The 19608-nt window shown below is 39.7% G+C and overlaps 1 protein-coding gene across 13 annotated transcripts in view; it reads right to left on the bottom strand.

The window, feature by feature from the left end:
- LOC101273534 (zinc finger protein 227) overlaps window positions 1–19608 on the bottom strand; it is a 99942-nt gene that overhangs the window by 77806 nt on the left and 2528 nt on the right. For 3 of the 13 annotated variants that reach the window (XM_049703888.1, XM_033430803.2, XM_049703882.1), the window contains 4 exons: window positions 10051–10513; window positions 6908–6989; window positions 2798–2960; window positions 1171–2711 (listed from right to left, as the gene is read on the bottom strand). In XM_049703888.1, the coding sequence (XP_049559845.1) occupies window positions 1171–1185 (15 nt within the window). In that variant the 5' untranslated portion in view covers window positions 1186–2711; window positions 2798–2960; window positions 6908–6989; window positions 10051–10513. The other 10 variants (XM_049703885.1, XM_049703873.1, XM_049703886.1 and 7 more) reach the window with 8 other exon arrangements.

Genomic DNA, 19608 nt, shown 5'->3' with positions numbered 1-19608 from the left:
TAAAACATGCACATGATATGATTCAGACATGGGTAAGAAACAATCTAGCTTTCTTACATGAAAATATCTAATAATATTTTCTCTGTGTGAAGCGTTAGTTAGATCCTGGTGCACTCTGCCATTCTGGAATATTCTACATACAAAATACCCGAGGTACTGCATAGCAAATGTACTTTGTCAATTTAGAGTACCTAGAACATTAAGACCAAAGAATAGCAAATTCTTCCAAATTCCCTTTTGAGGAAATTGGTGTTAGGAAAACTGTTATTACAGTGTTTTGTTTTGTTTTTAAATTTTATTTTTATTTATTTATTTTTGGCTGTGTTGGGTCTTCTTTGCTGCGTGCAGGCTTTCTCTAGTTGCGGCGAGCAGGGACTACTCTTTGTTGCGGTGCACGGACTTCTCACTGCGATGGCTTCTTATTGCGGAGCACAGACTCTAGGCACACGGGGTTCAGTAGTTGTGGTATGCAGGCTCAGCAGTTGAGGCTCACGGGTTCTAGAGCACAGGCTCAGTAGTTGCGGTGCATGGGCTTAGTTGCTCCGCGGCATGTGGGATCTTCCCAGACCAGGGATCGAACCCGTGTCCCCTGCACTGGCAGGTGGATTCTTTACCACTGTGCCAACAGGGAAGCCCCTTCAGTGTTCTTTAAAATGGTAAACATTCTAAACTACCTAAATGTCCATGAATGGGGAAAAGTTATGAGACACACACACCCCACCACACACACACAATGCACACAAATTCAAGGGAATATGATGTTGCCATTAAAGATGTGGGATATATAATATCAATTAGAAAAGGTATAATTTGAGAAGTTTATGCTACAGGAATTACAAATATACAGTTATGAACGCATATGAGGAAAAGAACATGGGAAAATGAAGACAGTTGTTTTGTAAGGGAAACAGTAATAACGTGAGAGATTTTTTTAGTTGCAACTGACTTTTTCTGTTCTACTCTTATTTGTGAAATTATAAAAGGTGATAAAACAACAAAAATAAATCAAACAAAAATAAAAAGTAGGGATCATTCGGCCCTCTTCTTGGGAAGAGTTTTCCAAATGCCTACTGTTCTCTTTAATCTTTCCCAAGAAAGAGAAATAGGATGCGTCTTATCACTGAGAAATGAGGTGACAAGTTAACACCTAGAAGGGCAAGCCCAACTCACCTTGAGCTTGGTCATTTTGTCCTCCTCCTTCTGGGGAAGCGCTGAGTCTTGGGCAGGCACAATGGGGGAAGGAGAAAAAAGCCGTCAGAGTCTGGCCAAGGGTGTCACTGACCCATATGGCTGCTTACTGTGAAGAAGCAACAGTGCCGCTTCCTCAGGGTGGCCTGATGAGCAAAGCCTGGGCTGGACTCCAGATGCTACTCACCCCTTCAGCCAAGAGCCCCTGGGCAGTGAACGAGCCACCCAACCACACACAGGCCCTCATACAAGTTCGTGTAGCTCTCAGGGTATGATTCTGATTCTGGGGAGGGCGGAAATTGAGAGTAAAGCACCCAGGTTAAGAGAGTAATTTCTGGGGCCAAATGTGTAGGTTCATGAAACTGTGACATATTAGCTGTGAAATCTTAGACAAATTATTAGTATCTCTGTGCTTCAATTCTTCCATCTGTAAAAATAGAGGGATTATCAACGGCTATCTCATAGGATTGTTGTAAGAATTAAATAAGTAGGCAGAAAGTTCAAAGAACACTTTCAGGGCACCTTATTTCTCAGTAGCAGCAGAAAGCAGGTAATATTCAGTAACATAAAACCTGTCCTCACCAATAGCTTTAATGGAGCCTTAAAAGGCTGTTGCTTTGTTGTATGAAAATCACATTTAACCTCTGCAATATCTGTTATTCTCTCTTGTTTTTTCATATTTAATTTGATGCCTTTGCAGTAATATTTAAGATTACATTGATTTTTTTTTCCTGTGTAAAATACACATCACATAAAATTTTCCATTTCAACCATTTTTTAGGTGTAGAGTTCGTTAGGTGCGTTCATATTGTTGTGAATCATCACCACTAACCATCTCCACATCTTTTTCACCATCCCAAACTGAAACTCTGTACCTATTAAACACTAACTCTCCATTCCCCTTCCTCTCGGTCCCGAGTAACCACTATTCTACTTTCTCTATGAATCTGATATTGTGGATGACAGCTTTTTCAAAGATGTAAGACCTTGACAATTTTTTTTTTTTTTTTTGCGGTACGTGGGCCTCTCACTGTTGTGGCCTCTCCCGTTGCGGAGCACAGGCTCCGTACGCGCAGGCTCAGCGGCCATGGCTCACGGGCCCAGCTGCGGATGGGATCTTCCTGGACCGGGGCACGAACCCGTGTCTCCTGCATCGGCAGGCGGACTCTCAACCACTGCGCCACCAGGGTAGCCCCAGACCTTGACAATTTGACTTTGTTAACAGTAGGGCCTTAAAAACACTATTATCATGGAGATGAAGAAAAATGAATAGAATCCTGTGATTTAACAGTAAGTTAGTCAACATGCCACTTAAATGAACAAGCTAATCATAGTAATGATGAAAACAACAAAAACGGCAATGTTTAACATCACATAAGCACTAAGTACGTGTTAGGGACCTTGAGAAGCACTTGGCACGCATTGTTCCACTAAGGTACCTCTCACATACCTGTGAAGAAGCTAGGGGTGTACTAGCCGTGTGACTCCAGTCTGATCATCTCCACCTCCGTGCCTCTCCTCAACTATAACAAGGAGAGACAAAAAAAAAGAATGTCAGTCCTAGGGTTACTGTGGTGGATGAATGAGCTAAATGCCCTTGGCATTGTACCTGGCATTTTACCAAGTTCTCAATAAATGATGATGATGATGACTGTTGTTCCCACGTAACAGATGAGGAAGCCGAGGCTTGGTGAGGTCAAGGGGCAGGGGCGGAACCTGAATCCAGCTCTCACAAAGAAGCCAGTCTTCTAGATCTTGTCTCTCTGCTGCTTCTAAAGAAAAAAATAAACAGATGGGAGTCTGAGGTCTCACGCAAAGAGAAATGAGAGCTTGAGAGCTAGGGATAAAAGACTGACATAGAAACAGGGAGAGAACTCTGAAGCCAGATGATCTGCTTGAAGGAGATGAGAACAGGGTTGGGAAGGGTGTAGGCTCTGGAATCAGACCCCCAGTATTTGAATCCTGGCACCTCCAACTTGTTACTACTTAGACCCAAGGTCTGATCTATAAATTAGGGATAGTTATAATAATAACAATAATTATTATAATTATAATACAATATATTATAATTATATATTATATAGATATATAGATAATATATTCATATAATATAATTATGTATAATACAGTAATATAATTATAATAATACATAGGAAGGTTAGTCAGTCTAAGTGACTCTCCATAAAACATGTGGAACAGTATCTGGCAGCTTAAACATTCACTAGGGCTGCTTTACATGAAATAGTCAAGGAAGCTCTTCCTTGGGGTGGCTGCAACCGCACACGGCTTGATGAGCAGACGTGGGCAGGATTCCAGACGCCACTTACGCCTTCAATCGAGAGCCCTGGTGCAGTGAACGACCTGCCCAACCACACGCAGTGGCCCTAATACAAGTTCTCGTAGCTGTCAGAGTATGATTCTGATTCTGGGGAGTGTGCAAACTGAGAGTAAGATATCCAGCTTAAGAGATCAGTATTAGTTAATTATTGGTTCATTAATTACTTATTAGTTTATTATTATTAGCTAGTCCTACTCCAGATAGAAGAACCCTGTATGGAAAGGGGCAGTGTAAAACTTTCCAATCTTAGAAGAGATATCCTTTCAGGATTTGTAATTCACCTTGTTCTGACTCTATATTTGTCCAGTGACTTCTGCTCAGTAAGAAGTGCTTTACAGGGAGATCTTTCCACCACCTCTGTGGAAAGGGGATAATCAGTAAATCACTGTCTGTTTTGGGATTAATAGTAACTCAGCTTTACATCCCAAGCACCTAAAGCAGTGCCTGTAACAGTGATCACTTAGCAGTCAGTGTCAATGTCAGTGTCCTGACACATGAGCCCCCCCATACAGGTTCATTCCAGCAGAGGCACATAAAAAGACTAGACTAGTTGGTCAAAGGTCTCTTTGAGAGGCAAAATTCTGAGGCTGCTCCCACTTGGGAGGATTGGGAGAGCGGGGGTTTTATTTCCAAGTTTTTCTTCTAGGTCTTCCACAATATTTGCAAGATCAAGGTCATCTTTGGAAGGAAAAGGGCCTCTGGATTTTTAATACTATCTTAGGAAGGTGCTTCTCACCCTTCAAAGTCAATGTCTAAAGAGACTCCTGTTACAAAATCCACAGAGTGTGTCCATCAAAACACTGAGAATGACAACTATTTAATTGCCTGCATGATTAGCACTAGACAGGATAACTTGTTAACTCTTCATTAAAAAATGAGTGTATTAATTCAATGAACATTTATGGAAATCAGACTAAAAGATACGACTACTCAAGTTCACAGTCTAGTGATTAGGAAACCAGCAATCACCCTGCACATTGCTAAGTACCAGAGTAGTGAACTGGGTACTTTAGAAGCACAAGTTATGGGCCTTGGGGTCCACACTTGTTTGGAGCAGGTTCTACGTCAATGTGGCTTGATCTGAGTCCTGGAGGATGACTGAGTTCTATTAGCCAGAGAGAAGCAGAATCTCTGAAAAACCTCAAGAGAACAAATGTTACGACTGTAAGTGAACACAAACAAGAGGCAGAAAAAGCTGGCAGGAAGGCAGGATTCAAACCATAGTGATGGGCGTCCCAGTTTATCGGCAAGTCAGCAGGAAAGCAGCAAAGGAAGGGAGAGTCAGAAGATTCCTTTGGTGTTGGAAACAGATCACTCTCCCAGCAAATGGGAGATCTGAGGGGGAAGGGGCTGGGGCCAGAGAGACTGTTACCAGGGCCACACCAAGAATCACGTCCTTCTTTATTTGAATGTCACCTCCTCAGACAGTTCCTCCCTACAGAGAATTTCAATCTCCTAATGACATCCCAACACTTCTGACCCCCCCCATCCCTGCTTAATTCTTTTCTCTTTAGCACGTATCCCTCTTTAACATCCTACTAGGTATTTTGCTCATTTATATTCATCACATCTGTCCCGCAGGGAGTTTTGTTTCTTGCTGTGTCCCCAACAGTTAGGACACTGCTGCAGGCGCTTGCCAGGAACTCAACAAAGATTCACAGAATGACTGCTGGAACGAAGAACTGAAAGACGCACCATGTAGATCAGGGCCTCGTGATTTATCTCCCGAATCATTCATTCAAAACATAATTACTGAGAGCCTGCTCTGTGCCAGCCAAGGAGCCTAGATGTGAGAGATACAGCAGTGAACAAAGCAGGCAAAGACCTTGATCTCATGGAGCTGATAGCATAATGGGGTACCAGGGCAGTAACACACTGATAGTGAGAGATGCTTTTAAGAAGAATAAGGCAGGGTAAAGGTGTAGGAAGAGATGGAAGGAGGGGCTGGTACAGAATAAGTTTTTGTCATGGAAGGCTTCTCTCACCTTTGAGCAGAGACCTGAACTAAGGCAGACAGAACCATGCAGGTATCTGATATCTGAAGGACGAGTAATTTAGCCGGAGGGAAACAGAAAATATTTTTGTTAAAAAGTCCTGAGTCAGTTCTCACTACCAGTGTGTCTCAAATTTTAATGTTCCATGAATCAACCGGGCGGGGACCCTGCCAAGATAGAGGGTCCTCTGTCTCACCCCCAGAAATTCTAAATCAGGAGATCAAGGATGGGGACGAAGAATCTACATTTCTACTAAGATGCCAGGTGATGATACTGTTGGTCCCTGGATCAAAATTTGAGTAGCATCAGTCAAAAACAGCCCTCTTGGGACTTCCCTGGTGGAGCAGAGGTTAAGAATCTGCCTGCCAATACAGGGTACACGGGTTCGAGCCCTGTACCCCAGTCCAGGAAGATCCCACATGCTGAGGAGCAACTAAGCCCGTGTGCCACAACTACTAAGCCTGCACTCTAGAGCCCGTGAGCCACAACTACTGAGCCTGCATGCCTAGAGCTCGTGCTGCACAACACGAGAAGCCACCGCAATGAGAAGCCCACGCACTGCAATGAAGAGTAGCCCCCGCTTGCCACAACTAGAGAAAGCCCACGCGCAGCAACGAAGACCCAACACAGCCAAAAATAAATAAATTAATTAATAAATAAATAAATTTATTTTTTTAAAAAAGCTCAGACCTTATCTAAAACTAATTAAATCAGAATCTGTGGAGGTGGCTTGCTGATTCCCTGCATATTAAACAAAAAAATTGAACATAAACATCGATTGGAAAACAAACTTATGGTTACCAAAGGGGAAGGGGGGGGGGAAATTAGGAGTTTGGGATAAATATATTCATGCTACTATGTATAAAATATATCACCAACAAGGACCTACTGTACAGCTCAGGGGACTATACTCAGTTTCTAGTAATAACCTATAATGGAAAAGAATATGAAAAAGAATATATACATATATGTATAACTGATTAACCTTGCTGTACACCAGAAACTAACACAACATTGTATATCAACTATACTTCAATTAAAAAAAGAAAAAAAAAAAGGATGGATTCTCTTTAAATGTATATATACACACATGTATAACTGAATCACTGTGCTGTACACCTGAAACTAACATGACACTGTAAATCGACTATACTTCAATTTTTTAAAAGAATTCATTTGTTTTCTAGGAAATTTGTTTTAGAGCATGACGATACTAGGCATGATCATACATTAACTTTTGAACACTCCGAAAAAGTTGGTGGATTCTACATCTCCCCAGAAGTAAGTGAGGTATGACACAAGGCATGTGGTTATAGACTGTCGTTCTATTTTTGTTCTCTAATCACAGGCTGTAGCCCTTTTGGGCAGCTGCATGAATCACACTTACTGAACAACTCCTCTCTGCCGACCCCGCGCTGGGCACTCCGAGAAGAATGTGACCAGATCCATGAATCAGAGGACCCTGTAGCCTAACAAGAGAGAGAGATGAAACTGAGAGTTACATGCTCTGTGGCAAGTGCAACTCCAGAGGAGCAAAGGAAATTCATCATTTTCCTTCCATAACTGCAACTCTTTCTAACTTTCTCATATAAATATAACATTCTTCTAGTTGCCATGTGTGAAAATCTTAGAGTTGCTGTTAATACCTGTTATGGGCTGAATTGTGACCGCCCCCCAGCCCCAAACTCATACGTTAAACTCCTAATCTCCAGGACCTCAGAATGTAATTGTATTTGGAGATGGGCATTCAAAGAGGTGACTAAGTTAAAATGAGGTCATTAGGGTGGGCCCTAAATCAATCTGACTGGTGTCCTTCGAAGAGGAAATTTGGACACAAACAGGGACAGCAGGGGCACGCACACACACACAAAGGAAAGACCGGGAGGACACAGCAAGAAGGCGGCCATCTACAAGCCAAGGAGAGAGGCCTCAGAAGAAACGAAACCTGCTGATACCTTGATCTTGGACTCCCAGCTCCAGAACTGTAAGAAAATTAATTTCTATTGTTTAAGCCACTCAGGCTGTAATACTTTATTCCAGCAGCCTTAGCAAACTAATACAATCTCCCTTCCCTTGGTTTTCGTATATAAACAACTTATAATAATTAATTTTTAAGTCCTACTAACTCAGCATCTGGGTTTGCTTTAAAATACTCAATGGGAAAAATGTGTGCATGGGGAGAGGGAGATGCAGCAAGATTAGTAAGGACTGAAGCAGGGTGACTGTTACATAGGAATTCATTATATTGATATTATACTTTGGGTTGTCTGGAAATTTCCAGAATTAAGAGTTAAGGATATGGGGCTTCCCTGATGGCACAGTGGTTAAGAATCTGCCTGCCAATGCAGGGGACACGGGTTCAAGCCCTGGTCCGCGAAGATCACACATGTCGTGGAGAAACTAAGCTCATGAGCCACAACTACTGAGTCTGCGCTCTAGAGCCCACAAGCCACAACTACTGAGCCCGTGTGCCACAACTACTGAAGCCCATGCACCTAGAGCCCATGCTCCACAGTAAGAGAAACCACCACAATGGGAAGTCCGCAAACCACAACTAGAGAGAGCCTGTGCACAGCAAGGAAGACCCAACACAGCCAAAAATAAATAAATAAAATAAATTTACAAAAAAAAAGAGTTAAGGATATGAATAATCTGGTAACAATTTTGTATAACATAAATACACACTGAAAAACTGACAAACAGAAATGCACTGAAATGTTAATAATCATCTATATCCTATACGTCTATGTCCTATATATGTCATACATATCCTAAACGTTATAACATATACATCTATATTGGTAATTCTTAATGTTTTTCATTACATCATATCTCTACATTTTCTGAATTCTCTACAATGAATGTGCACTTCTTCTATAATTGGAATATAAACTATGAATATTTAAAATAAGATTAAATGAGAATGCTTTCAATTTTTTTTTAATGTATTTACTTTTATTATTTATTTTATTTTCGGCTGCGTTGGGTCTTTGTTGCTGCGCGTGGGCTTTCTCTAGTTGCGGCGAGCTGGGGTTACTCTTCATTGCGGTGTGCGGGCTTCTCATTGTGGTGGCTTCTCCTGTTGCACAGCATGGGCTCTAGGCACGTGGGCTCAGTAGTTGTGGCTCGCGGGCTCCAGAGCGCAGGCTCAGTAGTCGTGGCGCATGGGCTTAGTTGCTCCACAGCATGTGGGATCCTCCCGGACCAGGGCTCAAACCTGTGTCCTCTGCATTGGTAGGCGGATTCGTAACCATTGCACCACCAGGGAAGCCCTCAAATTCTTATAAAGACACCCAAACTCACTAACCCTGCTTTCAAATCCTCTACAATAAAATCCAACCTACCTCCACAACTTGATGCCAAATGCCTCCTCTGCAGCCAGTTTCCTATGGTTGAATATTTCGATAGACTGTTTTTCTATTTTGTTTCCTAATTCCAATTTTGGGATTTTAAACGAGGGGACCAAGGATATCCAAAGATATAAGGAACGCAAGCCCTAGACTCAAATCCCACTGCTCTTAAGTAACTTATGCTCTCTCTATCTCCATTTCCTCATCTGTAAAATAGAGGTAATAAAAGTATTCACTTCATAGGGCCTTGTGAAGGTTAAATGCACTAATTTTTATAAAGCCCTTAGGATGAGACTTAGGACTCAATGTTTAACTATTTTGATTACCACTCATGCCCTGTACGCGATCTACATATTTTCATAATTATTTACCAGTAACTGAACGCTTTTGTAGCAGAAATATTTACTAATGAATAAAATACCTTCTACCACTGGAACAGAAAAGGAAGATGCTATAAGTCCTGCCACGGTGGGGCTCTGCTACCAGAAGCCCTGGGCTCACTCCTCTCTTTTCTACAGCCCCCCTTTTCAGATACCAGGGCAGGAGAAGGAAAGGAGGCTGGGAGACACAACGATTTTGTGGTCCTGGGAAAACTACAGCGGGTATCTGTGGGTGACCCACTTTTTCTTTAAAAACGGGTCAGAAGTCGTCCAGGCACAGCCTCCTTTCCGGCAGGGATCAGAAAGAATTGCCAGTGGCACTTCGGGGAGCTTCCACCGAAAGCGATGCTTTTCTGATTATCATATCATTAACAGCCGACACCTTGCCACACGCCTGATCTGTCCCAAACATTTATCTTGTATAAGGCACGTACTCGTAATACCCCTTTTTACAGAAAAGGAAACCAAGGCACAGAAAGATTAAATTCTCATCCAACCTTATGTCGCTAGGAAGTAACAGAGCGTGTGGAAGGAAGGTACTGGGGGGAGGCGGGTTGGACGGCAAGGAGCCCGGGAGACAAACTGCCGATTTCTGTCCGCCTACAATCCGAGGACTTGCGAACAGCCGCAAACGCAGAGAATCGGGCGAGGGGAAGGCAAGCGGCCGCCCCCGCCCCTCCACCCCGCCCTCTGCCGCAGGTCAAGGCTTTTCTGCCCTGTGACCGAGGACCGAGCCCGGCTGATCCCAGGACCAGATCAGAAAAATTAAAAGAAATCGCAGGCTCCCAAAGATCACTCACCTCCCAGAGAGAACCGAAGGCCGCAATCGCAACCTACTGAAGCGGAAATACCTCCGACTACGCGGAGCTCCTGGACTACATTTCCCAGCATCCCCGAGAGGAACAAGAGCCGCTGCCCCGCCCCCCGAGGCGAAAGTGCCGACTCCAACATCGACGGCCTGAATCCAGTTTCCCAGAATCCACGAAAGGGGCGGCTTCCTATTCTCGCCCTCCGGTATCCGAAATGCCTCCAAACACGCACAGCACTGGATTGTACTCTTCTATTTCCCCAGCGGCGCGATTAACACATCCGCGCTTTCCTGGAGCGGAAGTGCCCCAATCACAGGAAGCGTCGAGACTACACGTCCCAGAACCCTCTGTAGGGCTGAGCTTCCCGCCTGTCTGCAATTTTATTTTGAATCAGCAGGTGGAGTCTTGGGGCGCTTGTAGAACTTGGCTTGCGTTTTCTTTTTCTCATTGTTCCCTGACAGAAATTGGAAATATAAATGGAAAAGTAAATGGAAAATAATTATAAAGGCGTGCTATGCGTGAGGTAAAAATAGAGATCGTAAAAGGGACGGGCTGAGCTATAATGAACAATCTTCTTTACTACCTGGACCTGGAGTCACCTTTGACCAAGAACCCATAAAAAGGAGGTGCAACCAATGGGACATGAGAAGCAGCAAAATTCTCCACTTTTCCTTTGCTTTGGTTTCTTGCATGGTTAGGTAATTGGAGAAAATATGACAGTATTTAATACCACCCTACATAATATTTCGAAAAAGTTATTCTTTGAGTTCCAATTAAGAAATCACACCATGTAATTCGTATTCCTTTTTAACGGAAATATAATTGATATATAACATCGTATAAGTTTAAGGTATACAACATATTGATTTGATACATTTATTTATTGCAATATGATTACCATCTTAGTGTTAGCTAACACGGCTATCGCCTCACCTAATTTTCATGTGTTTTTTGTGGCCAGAACAATTAGGGTCTAGTCCCTTAGCAACTTTGAAGTTTATAATACAATAGTATTGACTATAATCACTATGCTGTACACTAGCTCTCCAGGACTTATCTCCTAGTTCCAAATTTGTACCGTTACACAACGTATCCCATTTCCCCAACCCCTAACGTTTAATATCCATCATTCTACTCTCTGTATTTATGAGTTCGCCTTAAGATTCCACATATAAGTGATATCATACAGTATCTCTCTTTGTCTGAATTAATCTCACTTAGCATAATCCCCTCAAAGTCCACCTACATTGTTGCAAATATGAGCGTTTCTTTCTTTCTCATGGCTGAATAAATTCCATTGTATATATGCTACAACTTCCTTATCCAGTCATCTGTTGACAAACACTCAGGTTGTTTCCATACCGTGAATAATGCTAAAATAAACATGGGAGTGCATATACCTCTTCAAATTCCTATTTTCATTTACTTTGAATATATACCCAGAAGTAGAACTGTTGTATCATATGGTAATTCTATTTTTAATTTTTCGAGGAAACTCTATATTGTTTTCCATAATGGATACACCAATTTACATTCCCACCAACGGTGTACAAGTGTTCCCTTATCTCCACATCTTCACCAACACTTGTTATCTCTTGCCTTCTTGATGATAGTCATTCTAACAGGTGTGAGGTCATATCTTATTGAGATTTTGATTTGTATTTCCATGCTGATTAGTGATGTTGAGCATCTTTTATGTACCTGTTAGCCATTTGTATTTCTTCTCTGGAAAAATGTCTATTTAATTCTTATGCCCTTTAAAAAAAAATGGACTGTTTGGGTTTTTTGGCTATTGAGTTGTATGAGTTCTTTACATATTCTGGATGTTAACCCCTTATCTGATATATGCTTTGAAAATATTTTCTCCCATTCCATAAGTTGCCTTTTCATTTTTAAAATTATTTCTTTTCCTGTACAAAAGCTTTTCAGTTTGATGTAGTCCCACTTGTTGATTTTTGCTTTTGTTGCTTGTGCTTTTTGTGTCATATCCAAAAAATAATTGCTTGGTCCAATGTCAAATAATTTTTCCCTGTGTTTTCTTTTAGAAGTTTTATGGCATCAGGTCTTACATTTAAGTCTTTAATCCATTTCAAGATAACTTCTGTGAGTGGTTTAAGATAGAAGTCAAATTTCATTTTTCTGCATGTGGTTATCCATTTTTTGAAGAGGCTATACTTTTCCTACTGAGTGTTCTTGACTCCCTTGTCAAGTATTAGTTGACTATATATGCAGGGTCTTATTTCTGGGCTCTTGATTCTGTTCCATTGGTCTATGTGTCTAATTTTATGTCAGGACCACACTGTTTTACTTACTATATCTTTGTAGTATAGTTTGAAATTAGGAAGTGTGATGATTCTCGCTTTGCTCTTTTTTTCCTCTGATAGCTTTGGCTATTAGGGGTCTTTTGTGGTTCCACAGAAAGTTTTAGAATTCTTTTTTCTATTTCTGTGAAATATACCATTGGAATTTTGATAGGGATTGCACTGAATCTATAGATGGCTTTGGGTAGTAGGAACATTCTAATGATATTAATTCTTCTGGCCCACGTACACAGGATATTTTTCTGTTTATCTGTCTTCAATTTCTTCCATCAAAGTCTTATCATTTTCAGTATACAAGTCTTTCATCTCCTTATTTAAATTTATTCCTAAGTATTTTATTGTTTTGATGATATTGTGAATGTAATTATTTTATTTCTTTTTTAGACACTTTGTTGTTACTGTATAAAAAAGCAACTGATTTTTGCACATTAATTTTGTATTGTTCAAATTTACAGAATTCGTTGATCAGTTCTAACAGTTTTGGGGTGTAGTCTTTAGGATTTTCTATATATATAAAAGCATATCATCTGCAAACAAAGGCAATTTTATTTCTTCCTCTTTGATTTGGATGCCTTTTAATTTCTTTATATTTTCTGATTGTTCTGCTGAGACTTCCAGTACTATATTGAGTAGGAGTGGTGAGAGAGGGCACCCTTGTTTTGTTCCTGTTCTTAGAGGAAAATCTTTCAACCTTTCACCATTGAGTATGTTAGCTCTGGGAATGATGTATATGGCTTCTATTATGTTGAGATATATTCCATCTATACCAATCTGTTGAGAGTTTTTATCATGAAAGGATGTTGTATTGTCAAATGCTTTTTCTGCATCTCTTTAGATTGTTCTATGATTTTTATCTTTCATACTGTTAATGTGATGTAATGTGGTACACATTGCATTTTTTTAATCCTTAATTTTTTTAATAAATTTATTTTATTTATTTTGGGCTGTGTTGAGTCTTTGTTGCTGGGCATGGGCTTTCTCTAGTTGCAGCGAGCGGGGGCTACTCTCCGTTGCAGTGCACAGGCTTCTCATTGCAATGGCTTCTCTTGTGGAGCACAGGCTCTAGGCATGCGGGCTTCAGTAGTTGTGGCATGCAGGCTCTAGAGCGCAGGCTCAGTAGTTGTGGTGCACGGGCTTAGTTGCTCCACGGCATGTGGGATCTTCCCAGACCAGGGCTCAAACCCGTGTCCCCTGCATTGGCAGGCAGGTTCTTAACCACTGCACCACCAAGGAAGCCCCACATTGCATATTTTTAAAATATATTTATTTATTTTGGCTGTGCCGGGTCTTAGTTGTGGCACACGGGATCTTCGTTGTGGTATGCAGACTTCTTACTTGCAGCATGCATGCGGGATCTAGTTTCCTGACCAGAGATTGAACTCAGGCCCCCTGCATTGGGAGCACTACCCACTGGACCACCAGGAAAGTCCCCACATTGTGTATGTTCAACCATCCTTGTATCCCAGGGATAAATCCCACTTGGTCATAGTGTATGATCCTTTTAATATGACATTGAATTCAGTTTGCTGATATTTTGTTGAGAATTTTTGCATCTATGTTCATCAAGGATATTGGCCTGTAGTTTTCTTTTCTTGTAGTGTCCTTATCTGGCTTTGTTATCAGGGCATTTCTAGGCTTGTAAAATGAGTTTGGGAGTGATCCTTCCTTTTTAAGTTTTGGAAGAGTTTGAGAAATACTGGTGTTCATTCTTCATTAATGTTTGGTAGAATTCACTAGTGAAACCATCTGGTCCTGGGCTTTTCTGTGTTGGGAGGTTTTTGACTACTGATTCAACCTCCTTACTTGTTAGCAGTCTAATTAGATTTTCTATTCCTTTCTGGCTTGGTTTTTGTAGGTTGTATGTTTCTAGAAATCTATCCTTTTCTTCTGGGTTATCCAATTTGTTTGCATGTAATTATTCATACTAGTCATTTATGATTCTATATATTTCTGTGGTATCAGTTGTAAGGTCTCCTCTTTCATTTCTGATTTTATTTGAGTACTTCTTTTTTCTTCATCTAGCAAAAGTTAATCAATTTTATTTATCTTTTAAAAACAGCTCTTAGCTCCATTGATCTTTTCTATTGTTTTTTTCTAGTCTCTATTTCATTTATTTCTGCTCTTTGTTTTTTCCTTCCTTTTGCTAACTTTGGGCTTAATTTTTTCTTCTTTTTCTAGTTTATCCTGGTGTAAAGTTCAGTTATTTACTTGAGATCTTTTTATTTTCTTAATATAGGTGTTTATTACTAATAACTTCCCTCATAGAATTGCGTTTGCAGCATCCCTTTAGGTTTTGGCATATTCTGTTTCCATTTTCATTCATTTCAAGATATTTTTTGATTTCCTTTTTAATTTCTTCTTTGATCCAGCAGTTGTTCGAAAGTGTGCTGTATTTCTCCTTCATTTCTGAAAGATAACATTGTCAGAGTATCCTTGGTTTGCAGCTTTTTTCTCTCAGCCTTTCACAGAGGTAAAGTGCCTTTTTATCATGTCATATCAAGGATGTACAATCAACAGGATGTATCACTGTTGATGTTGACCTTGACCATCTAGATGAGGTAGGGTTTGTCAGGTTTCTCTATCATAAAATTTCTTTTTCCCCCTTTCCATATTGTGCTTTTTGGAAAAAAGTTACTACACATAGCCCACACTGAGGAAATGGGGAGTTATGGTCCACCTCCTTGAGCGCAGAGTAGCTACATAAATTATTTAGGAATATTTCATAATTTTAGTGCTAGTATAAACAGTGTTTTTTACTTTCAATTTCTGATTGTGTGTTTATTTCTCCTTTCAATTTTTGCTTCATGTATCTTGGAGCTCTGTTGCTAGGTGCATACACATTTAGGACTCATATGTCTTCTAAATGAATAGGTCCTCTATAATTGTGTAATATCTCACTTTATCCCTAGTGATTTTCCTTGTTCTAAAGTCTAAGATTGTCTGATATTAATGTAACCACAGTTATATTTTTCCTTTTTAATTGTGATAAAATTTACATAACATAAAATTTACTATTTTTAAGTGTACCATTCAGTAGTGTTAAGTATATTCACACTGTTGTGTAACCACAACGACTACCCATCTCCAACTTTTTCATCATCCCATACTGAAACTGTACCCATTAAACAATAACTTTCCATTTTCCCTCTCCTAACCTCTGGTAACTGCTGTTCTACTTCTGTATCAATGTATTTGACTATTCTGAGTATGTCGTGTATGTCCACATTCATATTATTAACCAGAATTCAATATTTACTTATAATAATTTTCTTTTGAGGTAAAACTTACATACAATGAAATGCACAATTCTAAAGTAAACATTTACTAATTTCTGACTAATGCATTCATTGGTATAAACCAAATCTCTATCAGGATATAGAACATTACTACCAGCCCACAAAGTTCCCTCATGCCCTTCTAATCAATCCTCACTCCAACTCCACAGGAAGCAACTACTGCTCTCATTTTCCACCACAGATTACTTCTGCCTGTTTTAGAACATCATAGAAATTGAACCAAAGCGCATATACTCTTGATTAATGTATCTTTCACTCAACATATCTTAGATTCATCCATGTTGTTGTATATATACTCGGAGTTCATTCCTTTTTACTGATGAATAGCAGCCCATTGAATGAATAAACCAGTTTGTTTATCCATTCTCTTAGGATGGACAGCTGTGCTGTTTCCAGGTTTGGGCTATTAGAAATAAAGCAGTGATTGAGTGATCTTGTAGATCTTTGGGAGAACATATGTTTACTTTTCACTTAAATAAATATTTGACTTGAATTGCTTGGTAAGGGTATGTCTGCATGGTAAATGTTAACAGGGTTAGTTTCATAAGAACATGCCAGACCCTTTTCCAAAATAATTGCAACATTTGACACTCCACCAAAAACATATGAGATTTATAAGTGCTCCAGACAACATTTGGTGTTGTCAGTCTTTATAACTTTAGCCATTCTGGTGGGTGTGTAAGGGTATCTCATTGCAATTTTAATTTGTATTTTTCTGGTGGTTAATGACAACCTTTTATGTGTCTATTAGCCATTTGCATATTATTTGGTGAACTCTCTATTGTAATAACTCCATTTTAAAAATATATTCATTTATTTTATTTATTTTTGGCTGCATCAGGTCTTTGTTGCTGTGTGCAGGCTTTCTCTATTTGAGGCAAGCAGGGCTAATCTTCATCGTGGTGCGTGGGCTTCTCATTGCAGTGGCTTCTCTTATTGTGGAGCACAGGCTCTAGGCGTGCGGGCTTCAGTAGTTGTGGTGCACCAGCTCAGTAGTTGTGACTCACGGGCTCTAGAGCACAGGCTCAGTAGTTGTGGCGCACAGGCTTAGTTGCTCCTCGGCATGTGGGATCTTCCCAGACCAGGGCTCGAACCTGTGTCCTCTGCACTGGCAGGTGGAGTCTTAACCACTGCACCACCAGGGAAGTCCCTATCATTCTTGATACTGGTAATTTGTGTCTTCTCCTATTTTTCCTTTTTAGTCTGATGATAAGTTTGTCAACTGTATTGATCTTATGAAAGAACCAGGTTTTGGTTTCATTGATTCCCTCTGTTTTTCTATTTAATAAATTTCATTTTAAAACAGCTTGATTGTAATATTATTAACATACCATACAATTCACCCATTTAAAGTGTACAATAGTTTTTAATATATTTACAGAACTGTGCATCCATCACCACAATCTAACTTTAGAACATTTTCATCCCCCTCAAAGTCCCAAACTCATTAGCTATCTTCCCACCCCACCCCCAACCACAATTCCTGGCCCAAGCAACCAGTAACCTATGTACTATCTCTATAGATTTACACATTCTAGAGGTTTCATATAAATGGAATCACATAATATGTGCTTTTTCTGTGATTGGCTTCTTTCAATTAGCATAATTTTTTCAAGGTTTGTCCATGTTATAGCATGTATCAATACTTCATTTCTCTTTTGGTATTGAATAATATTCCATTGTGTGGATATATCACATCAGTTGATGCATATTTGGGTTGTCTCCACTTTGGCTATTATGAATATTGCTGAACATTTGTATCCAGAAGCCTGAATATTATACCTAATGGCAGGCAGTATAGCTACTTTATAATAGAGTATTCCCAATTCCTCCTTCTCATCCCTTATAACAATGCTGTCATTCATTTCACTTATTGGTATGCCATAATTACATTCTTGTTATTACTTTGAATAAATATAATTTTTATATATAAATTAGATCAATAATAAGAAAAAATAAAAGATTTTATTTTGTCTTCATTTATTCCTTTACTAGTGATCTTCTTTTCTTCATGTAGATCTGAATTTCTGACCTATATCATTCTATTTCTCTATAAACAACTTCTTTTAACATTTCTTGAAGGCAGATTTACTGGCAACAAAGTCCCTCAGTTTTTGCTTGTCTGAGGAAGTCTTTATTTCTCTTTAACTTTTGAAGGATAATTTCACTGGATATAGGATTCTAGGTTGGTAGTTTTTTTCCTTCAACACCTTATTTTATTTATTTTGGCCACACCATGTGGCCTGTGAGATCTTAGTTCCCTCACCAGAGATTGAACCCAGGCCCCCTGCATTGGGAGTGCAGAGTCTTAACCACTGGACCACCAGGGAAGTTCCTCCTTCAACACTTTAAATACTTCATTTTCTTCTTGCATGTTTTCTGAAGTCAGATTTAATTTTTATCCTTGTATCTCCATAGGTCAGTTGCTATCCCCACCCTCTAGCTTCTTTTCCAAGATTTTATCCTTGTCTTTGGTTTTCTGAAGCTTGAACATGGTATGCTTATGTGTCATTTTTGGTATTTATCCTAAGCTTTCTGGATCTGTGGTTTTGTGTCTATCATTAATTGTGGAAAATTCCTAGCCACTATTAATTCAATATTTTTTCTCCTTTCTCTGTCTCTTCTCCCTGTGTTCTCATTTACATATGTTACACCTTTTATATTTATCCTCGTTTTTTTAAAATATTCTGTTCCACTTACCTGTTTTTCATTCTTTTTCTTTACATTCCAGTTTAGAAAGTTACTACTGACTTATCTTGAAGCTCATTGATTCTTTCCCTGGCCATGTCCAGTCTACTGGTGATCCCATCAAAAGCATTCTTCATTTCTGTCACAGTGTTTTTCATTTCAGGCATTTCTGGTTTTATTATTATTTTTCTAAGTTGTGGTAAAATACACAAAATTTACCATTTTTATTTTCTATTTATTTTTTAAAATAAATTTATTTATTTTTGGCTGTGTTGGGTCTTCATTGCTGCACACGGGCTTTTCTCTAGTTGCAGTGAGTGGGGGCTACTCTTTGTTGTGGTGCATGGGCTTCTTACTGCGGTGGCTCCTCTTGTTGTGGAGCATGGGCTCTAGGCACGCAGGCTCTAGAGCGCAGGCTCAGTAGTTGTGGCGCACAGGCTTAGTTGCTCCACGGCATGGGGGATCTTCCTGGACCAGGGCTTGAACCCATATCCCCTGCATTGGCAGGCGGATTCTCAACCACCGTGCCACCAGGAAAGCCCTAATTTTACCATTTTTAAGTGTACAGTTCAGTAGTGTTATGTACATTCACACTGTTATGCAACAATCACCACCATCCATCTCCAGAACCCGTTTTATGTTGCAAAACTGAGAATATGTCCATTAAATAATAACTTCTCATTCCTCCTTCTCACAGACCTGGAAACTACCACTCTACTTTGTGTCTCTATATATGTGACTACTCTAGGTACCTCATATAAGTGGAATCATACAGTATTCATCTTTTTGTGATGGGCTTGTTTCACTTAGTATAATGTCCTATAGATTCATCCAAGTTATAGCATGTGTCAGAATTTCATCTTTTTAAGGCTAAATAATATAATCCATCATATGTATATGTCCCATTTTGTTTTCCTGTTCATCCATCAATGAACACTTGGGTTGCTTCCAGTTTTTGGCTACTGTGAATAATGTGGCTATGAACATGAGTGTCTAGCATTTCCTCTGGAATCTTTCCTAGGGTCTCCATTTCTCTGCTTATATTACTTAACTGTTCTTGCAAAGTTCTCTTGTGGAAGGATTCTAAAAAATGTATATAACCTCTGTCCTGGAATTCCATTAGGAGTTTATTTAGAAGTACATATACCCTTATTTTTAGGAGATGCATACTGAAGTATTTAGTATTTTATTAAAAGTGGAAGGAAATATAATTTAAAAAAATCAATGAGGGGCTCCTCTGGTGG

The sequence above is a fragment of the Orcinus orca genome, chromosome 20 (assembly GCF_937001465.1).
Source record: "Orcinus orca chromosome 20, mOrcOrc1.1, whole genome shotgun sequence".
Classification (NCBI taxonomy): domain Eukaryota; kingdom Metazoa; phylum Chordata; class Mammalia; order Artiodactyla; family Delphinidae; genus Orcinus; species Orcinus orca.
The sequence above is the reverse complement of the archived record's forward strand: the minus strand, read 5'-3'. Positions and strand labels throughout refer to the sequence as shown.